Source organism: Moschus berezovskii, chromosome 23 (assembly GCF_049115385.1).
Source record: "Moschus berezovskii isolate FMDL1 chromosome 23, NW_MosBer_1.0, whole genome shotgun sequence".
Classification (NCBI taxonomy): domain Eukaryota; kingdom Metazoa; phylum Chordata; class Mammalia; order Artiodactyla; family Moschidae; genus Moschus; species Moschus berezovskii.
Genome location: NC_142482.1, coordinates 15,255,030 through 15,271,018, shown reverse-complemented (window position 1 = coordinate 15,271,018; position 15,989 = coordinate 15,255,030). Strand labels below are relative to the sequence as shown.

General features: G+C 49.4%; 1 protein-coding gene across 13 annotated transcripts in view; it reads right to left on the bottom strand.

The window, feature by feature from the left end:
* The window catches only part of DST (dystonin), a 542,031-nt gene that overhangs the window by 476,542 nt on the left and 49,500 nt on the right, over positions 1–15,989 (bottom strand). For all 13 annotated transcript variants that reach the window (XM_088831326.1, XM_088831327.1, XM_088831322.1 and 10 more), the window contains exon 3: positions 6,173–6,367. In XM_088831326.1, the coding sequence (XP_088687452.1) occupies positions 6,173–6,367 (195 nt within the window). The remainder of the gene's footprint in view (positions 1–6,172; positions 6,368–15,989) is intronic.

Below are 15,989 nucleotides of genomic sequence, written 5' to 3'. Positions count from 1 at the left end.
TTAACACAACACTGCATCAACGATACTTCAGTAAACTTTTTTTAAAAGTACCAAACTTGATGATCCAGTTACTCAGGGCAGGGGCCCCAGAGTGAAGGACAGAAGCCTTGGTTTTGCCAGCAGGGGGAGTGGGTGACCACTTGGCCGGTGCCTGGAGGCGCTGGTAGTTTTTACTCAGAGTCCTTCACTGCCACTAAAAAAGAGTCAGAGGCTCTGAGTCAAGGAAGTGCGCGCGATGACGTTGAATCATGCACAGAACTGGGATCCGTAAAGCATAACAGGGTCAGAGTCAGGGCGCCTGGTTTCTGTGGGTGCTCTCAAGTTCTGATCCCCGCTGTGTGTTCTACGTTAAGAGGCTCATGTGAGGGCAGAAGCACTCCTGCTGCCTCCCCAGCCCTCTGCCCCAGGAGGCCAGGCTTGGCGAGAAGCGTGGCCAGAAAGAGGTTCAGGGCTTCTCTGTGCGGCTCAGCGCCATTTAGAAATGGGCACTGATGGATGCAAACACTAAAAACATCTGCACATGGAGGAAAGCCGAGACTTAACGTGATGAAACTGCGATACACACGAGGATAAACTTGTAGCCCTAGAAATGGGATTGTCTGAACCTCTCTATTGCACACACTCTGGTAGGAGCTCCTGGGCTTATGTCATCGATCTGTCATCCCCCAGCGGAGTGACCATGACAAGCTTCCTCCTCTGGAAAGTGAGCACCTATGCCAGAGAACAACTGGGAAGGCAAAAGGCAGAGAGCAGGGAGGCACAGAGCCACGTGCTCCCGGGGCGGGAGGGAGCGAGTGTGCAGTGACGCGGCACCCACCCCAGGGACGGTGGGATGGGGATGTTTCAGCTCTAGGAGTCAAACCCCAAAAGGCTCTGCAAAGTCAAAATACTAGAGAAGCAAGGGAGATCTGGATCTAGTTATCTTTTCTGCTTCAGTTCAGTTCAGTCGTTCAGTCGTGACCGACTCTCTGCGACCCCATGAATCACAGCACGCCAGGCCTCCCTGTCCATCACCAACTCCTGGAGTACACTCAAACACATGTCCACAGAGTCGGTGATGCCATCCAGCCATCTCATTCTCTGTCGTCCCCTTCTCCTCCTGCCCCCAATCCCTCCCCAGCATCAGAGTCTTTTCCAGTGAGTCAAGTCTTTGCATGAGGTGGCCAAAGTATTAGAGTTTCAGCTTTAGCATCAGTCCTTCCAATGAACACCCAGGAGTGGTCTCCTTTAGGATGGACTGGTTGGATCTCCTTGCAGTACAAGGGACTCTCAAGAGTCTTCTCCAACACCACAGTTCAAAAGCATCAATTCTTCAGCGATCAGCTTTCTTCACAGTCCAACTCTCACATCCATATATGACCACGGGAAAAACCATAGCCTTGACTAGACAAACCTTGGTTGGCAAAGTAATGTCTCTGCTTTTTAATATGCTATCTAGGTTGGTCATAACTTTCCTTCCAAGGAGTAAGCATCTTTTAATTTCATGGCTGCAATCAGCATCTGCAGTGATTTTGGGGCCCCAAAAAATAAAGTCTGACACTGTTTCCACTGTTTTTCCATCTATTTCCCATGAAGTGATGGGACCAGATGCCATGATCTTTGTTTTCTGAATGTTGAGCTTCAAGCCAACTGTTTCACTCTCCTCTTTCACTTTCATCAAGAGGCTTTTGAGTTCCTCTTCACTTTCTGCCATAAGGGTGGTGTCATCTGCATATCTGAGGTTATTGATATTTCTCCCGGCAATCTTGATTCCAGCTTATGCTTCTTCCAGCCCAGCATTCCTCATGATGTACTCTGCATGTAAGTTAAATAAGCAGGGTGACAATATACAACCTTGATGTACTCCTTTTCCTATTTGGAAAAGTCTGTTGTTCCATGTCCAGTTCTAACTGTTGCTTCCTGACCTGCATACAGGTTTCTCAAGAGGCAGGTGAGGTGGTCTGGTATTCCCATCTCTTTCAGAATTTTCTGCTTCAAGGTGGTAAAAATTCCTAAATGTTCCAGCGACGTGTCTTCCTGTACAGGATAAGTCCGAAGACCCAAGAGAGAAAATCAGGATAGATGTTTGGGTTACTGACTCTTAGAATCATCTCATTTCCCCAAAAGAGCGGGAAAAAAAATCACATGTATTATTAACTTCATCTATATTAGTTAGCTCTATTACAAATTCTCAGAGCCACATTGGAGTATAAAAGCTACACACAGAACAAGTAAACAGGTCAGAGCCACTAAGACGCTGAAATATAATGCAGTGCCCACGGCTCAGGTGCTTCCTGGCTGAAAGTGCACTGTCACATTTTCTGAGTCACCTCCTCACAGTGACATCCAGCATCAGTCCTGCAGACTCGTGGGCCTGTTGCTCACTCAGACTGCCGCCAGAAAGGCCTGCAGTGCTTCCCATAAAGTCATTCACACAATCCCGAGTCAGCACAGCTGATGTACTTTATTCCACCTCCAGGCCCCCATCAGAGCTGCTCTCAGGGCACCGCAGTAACACTGAGTCCTGAACCACTGCCCCGTGGCCAGCCCCACTGTGCCAGCTGCAGAAGAGGCAGGCTCAGGGCTCGTGGAGAAGAGGTGGCGCCCAGCGGCATACAGGTTGGATCCAACCCCGCCCAGAGGGGGACTGGAGGCTGGCGCTCACGTCCCGGTACAGCATGCAAAGAAATGTCAGCAAGGCTGTGCTATCAGCTCTGACAACCTCCAGTCTCCAGAACGACCCTGAGGAGACGCACACGAATGGAGAAGATGAGCTTCACCTGCGCAGAAAAAGTGCCTGCCCCGTCCTCCTAGCTTGCTCACAACAGGACAGCCCCCACGCCCCTTCCTGCCCTCCAACCCCACTCCCTCCCAAGGAATCCTGCTGAAGAGGGCAAAGGCCACCCGCAGCATTCCCACCGGAAGTCTCCACCAGATGGCGGCACAGAGCGACCAGCGAAGCCCACGTTCAGGTCCCAAACACCAGGCGCCAGACCCCTGGGAGCGCTGCCGACAGGGCCCTGCCCTGTGGCCCTCAGGCCTACCCTGCTCCGGTCCAGTTCCTGATGACGGCTCACTTCCTCCAGGGCCTCCATGACGCACAGAAGGTGCAGTGTAAATGCAGTGGTATCATGGCCCCCTCTCTTTCCAGCTTTATCCTGTACATTTCTCATATATCCCCACATCCAGCCAGACGGGTCACAGCACCATCCCAGACCTGACTTCTGCTGCCTGTCCAATTGCTACGTGTCCTTAAGCCCAACTCAGTCCCTTCTCTTGAAGTGGTTGCTCCCTGACCTCCCCATTTGGGAGATGAAAAGAAAACCCTCTCTGTCGTCTAGATCCTGTAGGGCGTATGCTGTCTCATGTGTGCACATCACTCATCCACTTATTCAGTAAAATGCATCGGATGCCGTTTACCAGGAAACACTCCAGATCAGACGATTCGGCCCCCAGGGAAGACAAGGTCTGGGAGGAAAGACAATGAAGGTATCACTACGTTCTGCGTATTGATGCCAAGCAGGCCATCACCCCCACACGTCAGTTCATCCTCAGCCGTCAGGGAGGCCACCATTGCAACGATGACTCCACAATAAGAAAGCTGGGTCTCCAGGAGTTGGACAGCTGGGTAAAGATGATCACGTGTGTTCTTTACCCTCCAGGGTACCTGTCTGTCCCCCACACTGCTCATCCCTGCCCTGCCCTGCCCTCAGGCGCTGAGCTCCGAGATCCACATCACTCACGCCCCCTGCCCTCTGGCATCCTGCTGGGTCGGGTCATGGAAAAGCAGCGCACCCACCCCCTGCCCTCTTCCTGACTCAGCGGGCTGTGGCGGACTGCAGCCCTCAGCCATGACTCCTGGAAACCAGCCTTCCCACCGGGACCCAGCAAGATGACTGCCTGCTGCCACCCCTGAAGGCCAGGAGTGGTGGGTAAGCAGTAGACAGGTTCCACAGGAAGCTGGCTGGACCATCGCAGCCCTACTCACACTTCAGGGCAGTCCTGACATGAAGCTCTTAGCGTGAAAACTGCTTCCTGCCAGGTCCACGGAGGGGAAGGCAAACATGCGTCTGTCTCACTATAGAGCCTGTCTTTCTCACCTAAGTAAATGCTCTGCTGAACATCTATGCAAAGGGCCAAAGATCAGGACAGAACACACCTCACTCTGATGGGAAGATCAGAAAAGACTTTCCTGAGCAGGTTGCCTGATGACAAGTCAGTGGTCAAGGTGGACTGGAAGTCACCAGGCAAACAGAGAACAAGGCGAGGTGATCCAGGACAGACTCACCAGGCATGGGGACCACGTCTGACCGCCTGCAGCAGTTGGGCACAGGGCTCAGGGGAGAATAAAGGCATGGTGATGCCGACTTACTTCTCCATCCACGTGGGAAAATCGGAAGACAGAATTAGCTAGATTCAGAGCAGGAAAACCAAGCAGGAGAGCCCTACCTTCAACAGGGCCACATCACAGAAGATAAGCCCTACTGTTTAGCATAAGATGCTCCCTAACACCCAGCCAGACCCTAGTCTCATCTACCAGCACCACTGAGCTGCCCCGAGCTTGCCGCACCATCGGGCATCTGGGCTTCTGTGTCTGCCTCCCTCATCAGAGACGCTGCCCTCCGCTTCCCACCTGCTCGACTCCTCTCTCAGGACATCTCAGGCGTCTGCTTCTCTGCGCGACGTCCGGTTCTGCACAACATTCCCTCGTGCCAATGCACGGTCCACAGCAGCACTTTGCTAACGCGGGCCCGCCTGCTTACTTGCGCGCACATCTGTCCACCAACGGGGCCAGGAGGCCCAGGAAGCGGGAGGGCGGCAGCTTGCAGAGAGGTGCTGGGGCTCCTGAGCCTGCGGCCAGACCCAAACCCTGGCCCTGCCCCAGCTCCGGGGTGAACTCAGGCAAGTTATGACCCTCTCCAGGGCTCTATTTCATCATCCAGAAAAGCCTCCACCTCAGAGGCTTGTTAAGTGAGTCACATAGAACAATGCCTGGGCCACAAATAAGCCATCAGTAATGTTAGCTGTTAATATATGTATGTGTATCCCTTGTTTTTGTTAAATGGATAAATTTCCTTCTATTTCATTTTGCTCCATGTAGACACCAAATTCTGCTCAGCCTTTTCTTTATTCAAGCATGAAAGGAAGACACTCTAAATATGTGCTTATCTTACAGGTGGTTAGACCGGACCTTTTCTGTAAAGGAATTCAGCTTCTTGCCACTGTCGCTGGCCTGGGAGCAAACCCCACATACATTTGCTACACAGTCACCCCAGTGAATGAACAGCAGGGCTGTTTTCACAAATCACAGGGACATATCATCATGTCAGATCTTGCTGGCTCCCCTCAGGTGACCAGAGTCACAATGACCATGGGCCCCCACGACACAGAAGTGACCCACAGGAAAACTTGTCTCAGCGCTGAAGCAATGCAAAGTTACTGCAGTCATGAAATACTCTCTACAAGTTTTTAAAATGTCAGCTTCTAAGCCCCAAATTCTTAACTGTTACAAGCCTAGCAACACGTCCCTGGGTGAGAGCCCTAACCGAGAGAGAAGATCAGAGCACATGGAACAGCGAGCTCAGGAGGTGAGAGGGGAGACCGGCTTCCAGGTGCCCCCATGCTTCCCAAGTCACTGTCCAGGTGACTTCCCAGCTAACTGTCCAGCTGACTGTCCAGGTGACTTCCCAGCTAACTGTCCAGTCTGGCTGACAGAGACCCAGGGTACTCCCTAGAAAAGGAGAGTATGGCCCCGTGGGAGCAACAGAAAGGCCACCCCAGAGGATGCAGCGCCCCAGCATTGCCCCAACAGGAGCTGCAGAGGAGGGGTCAGCCCTCCACTCTGGCCTCCCAACTCCGATGCCACTTTGTAGAGGCCCCTGGTCCCTGGCCCAGATCTCACCACGACCAGGCCTTGGTGGTGGTGGTGGGGGGGACCCTGTGGCCCCATCTGGGCTGTGGACTCTGGGCTCAGGGTCAGGATTCTCCAGTTTTCAGTCTCCCCTCCCGCCAGCGACCAGGACTTCCTGGGAAACCACACTCCACACTGACACAGCTGAGCTCAGTGCCACCTGCCAGGATGATCAGAGGCTCACTGAACACTTCGGTCGACCTGACCATTTCTGAGGACTGAGAAGGGCCGCTCCAGGCGACGTCGCATCTAATACCCTTGGAGAGACGGTCCCCCACTCACCGGTCTGCGGGCGGCGGCGCCCTGCACGCTCTGGTAGAACTCGGGCGGGACGCGCGCGCCCCTGCGGAGCCGCCGCCGCCTCGCCGCTCCGTCCTGCTCGCTCTGCGCCGGGGCCTCGGCGACAGGCTTCGCGTCCTCCAGCCGGGCGGCCGCGGCGGCGCGTCTGCGGAGGTGCCGGGGGCTGGATCGGAATCCCTGGGCAGGAGACACAAGCAGACACACGCAGGTTGGTGCCGGTCAGCTGCGCTGTTCCCTGCGGCTCGCGGTGTAGCGAGCGCCAAAGCCACCAGCCCCGGGGACCCTCTGCCCACGCACAGGGAGCCCGACGCGGGGCGAGACCCGGTTCCGGGTCCAGAGTTATTCTACCGTGAGAGACGCTTTTAATAAACAACAGAGTCCTACCGTATAAAGCGCAGGAACTATACTCAATATCCTATGAAACCATCATGGAAAAGAAAATGAACAAGAATAGATGTATGCACAACTGAGTCACTTTGCTGTGCAGCAGAGAGTAACACATTATAAATCGACTACACTTCCATACTTTTTTTTAAAAAAAAAGAGAGAACTGTTTTTAACCCAGAAATGCCAGTTTTTAAAATAAGAGCAGGCAGACACACTGCTTTACTTCTGTGTACACAGTCAGACTAAGTGTGAAGGAGGGAGCTCCGTGATGATGGGGTGGTCAGGACCCAGGCGTACCCCGAGAAAGGGCCTCTGCCTCCCTTCAGGAAGGAAGGCCAGGAATGCAAGGCAGCACCAAGCAACACCCTAAAGTGAAGACCTAAAACTAACCGGACGGAGGATGGTGTAGTGTGGCCTTGGAGGTCAGATGGGCCGGGGTCCAAATGCTGCTCATTATAGCTACACATTCATTAAATATTAATGACCTAACTTTTCTAGTCTAACAAATGGATAACATTCTCCTCAAAGGTTTTTTTTTTTAACCCTTTATTTTACTACATGCATAGAATTTTATTATTTATTCTAATTAATTTTTATTGAAGTGTATAGTTGCTTCAGCTTTGGCGTCAGTCCTTCCAATGAACACCCAGAACTGATCTCCTTTAGAATGGACTGGTTGGATCTCCTTGCAGTCCAAGGGACTCTCAAGAGTCTTCTCCAACACCACAGTTCAAAAGCATCAATTCTTCGGCGATCAGCTTTCTTCACAGTCCAACTCTCACATCTATACATGACCACGGGAAAAACCATAGCCTTGACTAGACGGACCTTGGTTGGCAAAGTAATGTCTCTGCTTTTTAATATGCTATCTAGGTTGGTCATAACTTTCCTTCCAAGGAGTAAGCGTCTTTTAATTTCCTGGCTGCAATCAGCATCTGCAGTGATTTTGGAGCCCAAAAAAATAAAGTCTGACACTGTTTCCACTGTTTTTCCATCTATTTCCCATGAAGTGATGGGACCAGATGCCATGATCTTTGTTTTCTGAATGTTGAGCTTCAAGCTGGGAGGAATTGGGGGTGGGAGGAGACGGGGACGACAGAGAATGAGATGGCTGGATGGCATCACCGACTCAATGGACATGAGTTTGAGTGTACTCCGAGAGTTGGTGATGGACAGGGAGGCCTGGCGTGCTGTGATTCATGGGGTTGCAAAGAGTCGGACACGACTGAGCGACTGAACTGAACTGAACTGATAGTTACTTCATAATGTTATTTTCTGCTGTACAACAAACTGAATCAGCCCTATGTATATATATTTATCCCCTCTTTTTTTAATTTCCTTCCCTTTAGGTCACCACAGAACACTGAGTAGAGTTCCCTGTGCTATATACTCTGTTCCCATTATCTATTTTACACGCAGTATCAACAGCCTGTATGTATCCATCTCAATCTCCCAATCATCCCCTCCCTCCTTTCCCCCTTGGTATCCATACATTTGTTCTCTAGTCTGAGTCTGTTTCTGCTTTTTCACAGGGTTTTTTAGAAGGTAACAGATGTTAAAGGGCTTCCCTGATGGCTCAGCTGGTAAAGAATCCACCTGCAATGTGGGAGACCCGGGTTCGATACCTGGGTTGGGAAGATCCCCTGGAGAAGGGAAAGGCTCCCCACTCCAGTGTTCTGGCCATGGACTGTATAGTCAATGGAGTCGCCAAGAGTTGGACGCGACTGTACGACTTTCATGTCAATTTCAACGGATGTTAAAATTCTAAGCACAGCATCTGGCAAACAGCAGGCGCTGAACAAAAGGTTAATTTCCCTTCTCTTTTAAGTAAGGTAAGTATAAGGACAACTCACTGGACAAGGAAACAATCTCCGTTGTGCATCTGGGAATGTGCACCTGGTTTTGGAAAACACCACAGAATTCCATAAAATGATGCCTGTCCTGACACGGCCGATGCTTTGCAGCAGAGCAGAAGCCGGCCGCAAAGTTCGCACGCAGACTGGGATGGGTGACAGGTGGCAGCAGAGGGCACATGGGGCCAGCAGATCCCACACGAGGATAAATGGATGAGGCTGAGCTCAGTGGGGCGAGCGGCATGTGCAGAGCGGATAGGATCTATGCTCCAGGCACAGGAGCAACAGAGGGCTCAGCGGCCAGCTAGATGGCGTGTTTATGCAGCACCAGCATGACCTGCCGGGGTCAGAGCACAGCCACACTCAGAAGTCTGGTGGGACGTGAGAGCAGAAGAGGCGTCCAAGGCTCCAAGGAGGGCTCGTTGGAGCTTGTGGGTCTTCTGAATTTTAGAAGACATACAGACACTTAGGCTTCGGTGAAGGCATAGAGAAGAGAGCATGGATTTCAGGGAGAGCAGTGGGGAGAGGCCCCGTGGACACTGCAGAGCCACGTGCAGGGAGCCACGGAGCCACTGACGGGGGGCGGGGTCCTGCACACCAGGTCAAGGTGACACGGGAAAGGACAGAAGTCCAGGTGACATGCAAAAGGAGCTCGGAGGTCACCAGAAACCAATCAGGAGGAAACGAAGTTTGGGCACGCGCTTCTCACAGCAAACACTGGGGCCTGATGCCCCCCTCCTCTGTGTGCGGGCGGAGGGGGTGCCTCCACAGCCCCCACTGGGCCCAGGAGGTGCCCAGGGTCCCACGCACCACCAGGCTGCACAGCAGGCGCCGCGAAAAGAACGGAGAGGAGGGAGCCGGGTCGCTGGCTGAGCCAGGCTGCTGTCTAAGTACACAGGTTCCTGGACGGTCCCCTCCATGTACGCACTCTGAGGACGGCTGAGGGGTGCAGTCACCACTAGGTGGCCCCGATTTCCAGAAATGGGCGCACGGATGGAATGAACAGCGTCTGACAACTCACTAGCTCCTGTCCTGGTGGAGTGACCCCGGCCTACTTCTTGGGTAAGAATGCAGATTCTCTTTCTCTCATGCTGTTAGGCGTAATCAGTAACCTAATTTTACTTAAACTTCTATTATTACCAATAGACTTCCTTGGTGACTCAGACGGTAAAGCATCTGCCTACAATGTGGGAAACCCGGGTTCAATTCCTGGGTGGGGAAGATCCCCTGGAGAAGGGAATGGCAACCCACTCCAGTATTCTTGCCTGGAAAATCCCATGGATGAAGGAGCCTCGTAGGCTACGGTCCATGGGGTTGCAAAGAGTCAGACAAGACTAAGCGACTTCACTTTCTTTTCTATTATTACCAATAGAAGGCCTCAAAGGCCTTACAAATTCTAAAAATAAAACTACATAAAACTCACTTAAAATGATCAAAAAAAAATTAGTAGTCATTCTGGAGAATAGTAACCCAGCAAATCCACACCCCTGTATCTACTCTAGAGGAACTTTGCCAAGTATGCCCAAGATGATGGTCACTCATTGCTTATATAAAAATTAGAAACTGTTTAAATCAGTCTTTTCTAAACTTCTTCACTTTTCATTCCACCTTCACATTTGTGAAGCTCTGAGCACCATCACATAAGCCTCTGTGATTTATCTCATATCCAAATACACGTGCACTATTTTAAAATAACTCTTTACAAGCACTACAGGGCAGGACACAGACAGCAGCCAGGCTATCTGGGCTCATGACAGCCTCTGTCACTTCCTAGCTGTGTGATCTTGAAGAGTTGCTTAGCCACATCCTCATCTGTAAAATGGAGATTAAAAACACTACTTAATTCATAGAGTTGTTAAGAAGAATAAATAAATGTACTTAGTGCCTGGTATACTGCAAAACATAAGGTCGCCTATGATCATTAGGTATACTGCTTGTGTAAGAAAAGATATTCTTAAAGATTAAGGTGTGTTATTAATCCAATACGAAAAGGAAAAGGAGTCACACTGCAGGTGTGCCTCGCTGACAGACACACAGAAGCACCAACCTCCCTGCTCACCAGGAGAGCTCTTCGCTCCAGCGCATCCCAGGCGCTCACTGTCCTGAGAGTCAGAACTATCTGGGCAGGAACCCCAGCTCTCCCACTTCAAGGTGTACAATCTCGCAGCACAGAGATCGCTACTTCTCAGAGCCTCAGATTCTTTTTCTGCCGAATGCATGCAATACTCGCCTCTCATGGGGTCAGTCAGTGTTTAAAGTCCACGTGAGCCTCAGTGCATGATCACCCCCTTTATTACTACAGTCCCACTTCCTGGGTCCTGAGGTGCCAATTCACCTGCCAGCAGCTCAGAACTATGACCACAAACACCACAAATAGCCCGGAGTCATCACTGAGCAGGCAGATTCTTTACTTCCCTAAAGCAAAGCAGAGCATTGGGGATTACTGTGTGTGCTCCCTCTAAACACTATCAAAAAATACGCCATGACTTTAAAAAAATTTTCATTTATTTATTTCCTTTCTTTTGGGCAGAGCTGGGTCTTGCGCGCTTTGCAGTCTTTCTCTAGTTGCAGGGAGTGGGGGCTTCTCACTGTGCTGGCTTCTCCTGCTGTGAGCACAGACTCCAGGCGCCCGGCCGTCAGCAGCTGCATCACGCAAGTTCAGTAGTTTCGGGGCATGGACGAAGCTGCTCCACAGCACGTGGAATCTTCCAGGGCCAGGGATCAAACCCGTGTCCCCTGCGTTGGCTGGCAGACTCTTATCCACTGTGCCAACAGGAAGTCCCTAAGTCATGACTTTTAACAAAAGGAAATTTTCTTTTGAAACAGCAGGTGGTGCTATAAGCTCTCACAGGTGTTAACAGGCTTTGATGGCATCAGTATAAAGTCCACTTCTCCCTCCAGTCATTTGATCTTGCCCACGTGTCCTTCAAGGACTGGCGCTGAAGCTGAAGCTCCAATACTTTGGCCACCTGATGCGAAGAGCTGACTCATTTGAAAAGACCCTGATGCTAGGAAAGACTGAAGGCAGGAGGAGAAGGGAACGACAGAGGATGAGATGGTTGGATGGCATCACCGACTCAATTGACATGAGTTTCAGTAAACTCTGGGAGATGGTGATGGACAGGGAGGCCTGGCGTGCTGTAGGCCATGGGGTCGTAAAGAGTCGGACACAACTGAGCAACTGAACTGAACATGCCCTTCAACCAGCAGGTGACAGGCACTTGGCTGTCTCTTAGTAATGGACTTCTGTCATTTTTAGGCCACTCTGTTTTTAAATTTTTTAAATTATTTTCTTTATTGAAGCATAGTTGATTTAAAATGTGTCTGTTTCCGGTGCACAGCACAGTGATTCCATAATTTTATTATATATGGTGGTTTAGCTGCTAAGTCATGTCTGACTCTTATGACCCCATGGACAGTAGCCTGCCAGGCTCCTCTGTCCATAGGATTCTCCAGGCAGGAACACTGGAATGGGCTGCCATTTCCTTCTCCAACTTTATTATGTATACATCAGTTCAGTTCAGTCAGTTCAGTCGCTCAGTCGTGTCCGACTCTCCGCGACCCCATGAATCACAGCACGCCAGGCCTCCCTGTCCATCACCAACTCCCGGAGTTCACTCAAACTCATGTCCACAGAGTCGGTGATGCCATCCAGCCATCTCATTCTCCGTCGTCCCCTTCTCCTCCCGCCCCCAACCTTTCCCAGCATCAGAGTCTTTTCCAGTGAGTCAACTCGTCTCATGAGGTGGCCAAAGTATTGGAGTTTCAGCTTTAGCATCAGTCCCTCCAATGAACATCCAGGATTGATCTCCTTTAGAATGGACTGGTTGGATCTCCTTGCAGTATAAGGGACTCTCAAGAGTCTTCTCCAACACCACAGTTCAAAAGCATCGATTCTTCGGCGATCAGCTTTCTTCACAGTCCAACTCTCACATCCATACATGACCACGGGAAAAACCATTGCCTTGACTAGACGGACCTTGGTCGGCAAAGTAATGTCTCTGCTTTTTAATATACTATCAAGGTTGGTCATAACTTTCCTTCCAAGGAGCAAGCGTCTTTTAATTTCATGGCTGCAATCAGCATCTGCAGTGATTTTGGAGCCCAAAAAAACAAAGTCTGACACTGTTTCCACTGTTTTTCCATCTATTTCCCATGAAGTGATGGGACCAGATGCCATGATCTTTGTTTTCTGAATGTTGAGCTTCAAGCCAACCTTTTCACTCTCCTCTTTCACTTTCATCAAGAGGCTTTTGAGTTCCTCTTCACTTTCTGCCATAAGGGTAGTGTCATCTGCATATCTGAGGTTATTGATATTTCTCCCAGCAATCTTGATTCCAGCTTGTGCTTCTTCCAGCCCAGCGTTCCTCATGATGTACTCTGCATATAAGTTAAATAAGCAAGGTGACAATATACAACCTTGCCGTACTCCTTTTCCTATTTGGAACCAGTCTGTTGTTCCATGACCGGTTCTAACTGTTGCTTCCTGACCTGCATACAGGTTTCTCAAGAGGCAGGTCAGGTGGTCTGGGATTCCCATCTCTTTCAGAATGTTCCACAGTTTATTGTGATCCACACAGTCAAAGGCTTTGGCATAGTCAATGAAGCAGAAATAGATGTTTTTCTGAAACTCTCTTGCTTTCTCCATGATCCAGCGGATGTTGGCAATTTGATCTCTGGTGCCTCTGCCTTTTCTAAAACCTGCTTGAACATCTGGGAGTTCACAGTTTACATACTGCTGAAGCCTGGCTTGGAGAATTTTGAGCATGACTTTACTAGCGTGTGAGATGAGTGCAATTGTGCGGTAGTTTGAGCATTCTTTGGCATTGCCTTTCTTTGGGATTGGAATGAAGACTGACCTCTTCCAGTCCTGTGGCCACTGCTGAGTTTTCCAAATCTGCTGGCATATTGAGTGCAGCACTTTCACAGCATCATCTTTCAAGACTTGAAATAGCTCAACTGGAATTCCATCACCACCACTAGCTTTGTTCGTAGTGATGCTTTCTAAGACCCACTTGACTTCACATTCCAAGATGTCTGGCTCTAGGTCAGTGATCACGCGACGCGAGAGACGCCGGCCCCGGCGCAACGAGCCACGTAAAGAGGTGCGGCCGTGAGGAGCTACCCCACGCCTGAGGCCAGGGCCGGCGGCCGAGAGGAGCTACCCCACGTCCAACAGGCGGTGGCTGCGCGGGCGCAGGAGGGCCGAGAGGAGCTACTCCGCGTTCAAGGTCAGGAGGGGGGGCCTTGAGGAGATACCCCTCGTCCAAGGTAAGGTACAGCAGCTGCACTTTGCTGGAGCGGCTGTGAAGAGATTTTCCACGACCAAGGTAAGAGAAACCGAAATAAGACGGTAGGTATTACTAGGGGGCACCAGAGGGCAGACAAACTGAAATCATAATCACAGGAAACTAGCTGATCTAATCACATGGACCACAGCCGAATGTGGTCCCCTGGAGAAGGGAATGGCAAACCACTTCAGTATACTTGCCTTGAGAACCCCGTGAACGGTAACAAAGGGCAAAATGATAGGATACTGAATGAGGAATTCCCCAGGTCGGTAGGTGCCCAGTATGCTACTGGAGCTCAGTGGAGAAATAATTATGTATACATACACACATATATATAAGGCTTCCCAGGTGGCGCTAGTGGTAAAGATAAAGAACCAGACTGCTAATGCAGGAGACATATGAGACACAGGTTCAATCCCTGGGTCGGGAAGATACCCTGAAGGAGGGCATTGCAACCCACTCCAGGCTTCTTGCCTGGAGAATTCCATGGACAGAGGAGGCTGGTGGGCTACAGCCCATGGGGTCGCAAAGAGTCGGACACAACTGAAGCGACTTAGCACGCACATGCCCACATATATATTCTTTATCAGATTCCTTTCCCATATAGGTTATTGCAAAGCATTTGAGTATAGCTCCCTGCACTTTACAACAGGCCCTTGTAGATCACCTGTTTTATTTACAGTAGTGTGTATCTGTTCATCCCAAACTACTCATTTATCCCTCCGCTCCTTTTCCCTTTGGCAACAGTAAGTTTATTTTCTATGTCTGTGAGTCTAGTTCTGTTTTGTAAATAAATTCATTTGTACCATTTTTTTTAGATTCCACAAATAAGTTATATCATATGATATTTGTCTTTCTGACTTACTTAGTATGATAATCCCTAGGTCCATCCATGTGGCTGCAAATGGCATTATTTCATTCTTATTTATAGTTGAGTAATATTCCATTGTGTGTGTGTACACACATTTTTTATCCATTCCTATCAACAGACATTTAGGCTGCTTCCATCTATAGGCCACCCCATGTTATCAGCACCCTTTGAGTCGGCACCCTCTCAGACTTGCAGTCCTGATATGCAGCTAAGCCCAGGAGCTCCACAGACCACCTGGCATCTCCTCTCCTAATAACCTGGCACAGTTCCTGGGTGGCTGAGAGTCAGTCCACTGCAGTCCCACTGTCTGGACACTGAGTAGTGAATGGAGGGAAGGAAAGACTGAAAACAGCAGAAGGAATTCACCTGTCCAGCGGCCACACCAACAACCTTCTGAAGCTCCTAATTCTGGCTGTTCTAATCTTTCAGTCTTAATTGTGAGTTCTACCATATATTTGTATTAAATTCTCTTCCAGTAGAAGAAGACACTGTACTCCCTTATCCTTGCCTGGGAAATTCCAAGGACAGAGGAGCCTGACGGGCTACAGTCCATAGGGTCACAAAGAGTCAGACACAAATGAACACATCATATACATATATACTCTTTCAGTGTAAGTCAGACTCGGGTCCCACTGCCTGCAAACAAAACCCCAGATGCACACTCTTTCTGTTAGATTTCACATGGCTAGCTATTTTCCTCATGTGCTAAACACTCAGACTTAACCAGGCTGTTTGTACAGACTGATAAAAAAAGGAGAAGGTATTAAGGGCAATAATTTACTAAGCACCATTTAGATGCTAAGCCTAGTATACCCACTGAGACAAGCAAACTGAGGCTTACCAGGATTAAGAAATCTCCCTATGGCCAAAACCTCTGCCACCAAAAGAAATCACAGATATGTGAATACTGAATTACAGGGGCTGCAGATATCTAGAAGTACCATTTATATTCATTATTGTTACTTCACAATCATAGTAGCTGATAAACGTGCCACTAGATCTTGTCATTTAATGCATTAATCAGTTCAGTTCAGTGTAGTCATGAGTCATGTCCAACTCTTTGCAACCCAGTGGACTGCATTAATAAAGAAGTACATTTATTGCTCTGTCAAAAATTCTTTTTATTGAAGCATAATTGATTTACACTATCTGCATTAGTTTCTGGTGTACACAAAGCAATTCAGTTATACAGATATATGTATATATCTATATTATTTTTCAATTATTGTCCATTATAATTTACTACAAGGTATTGAATACAGTTTCCTGTGCTATATAGTAAAACTTTATTGTTTATCTGTTTTATATACGGTAATGTGGCTCTGTTAATCCCATACCCTAGTTTATCCCTCTCTCAGCCCTTCCCCTTTGGTAACCGTAAATTTGTTTCCTGTGTC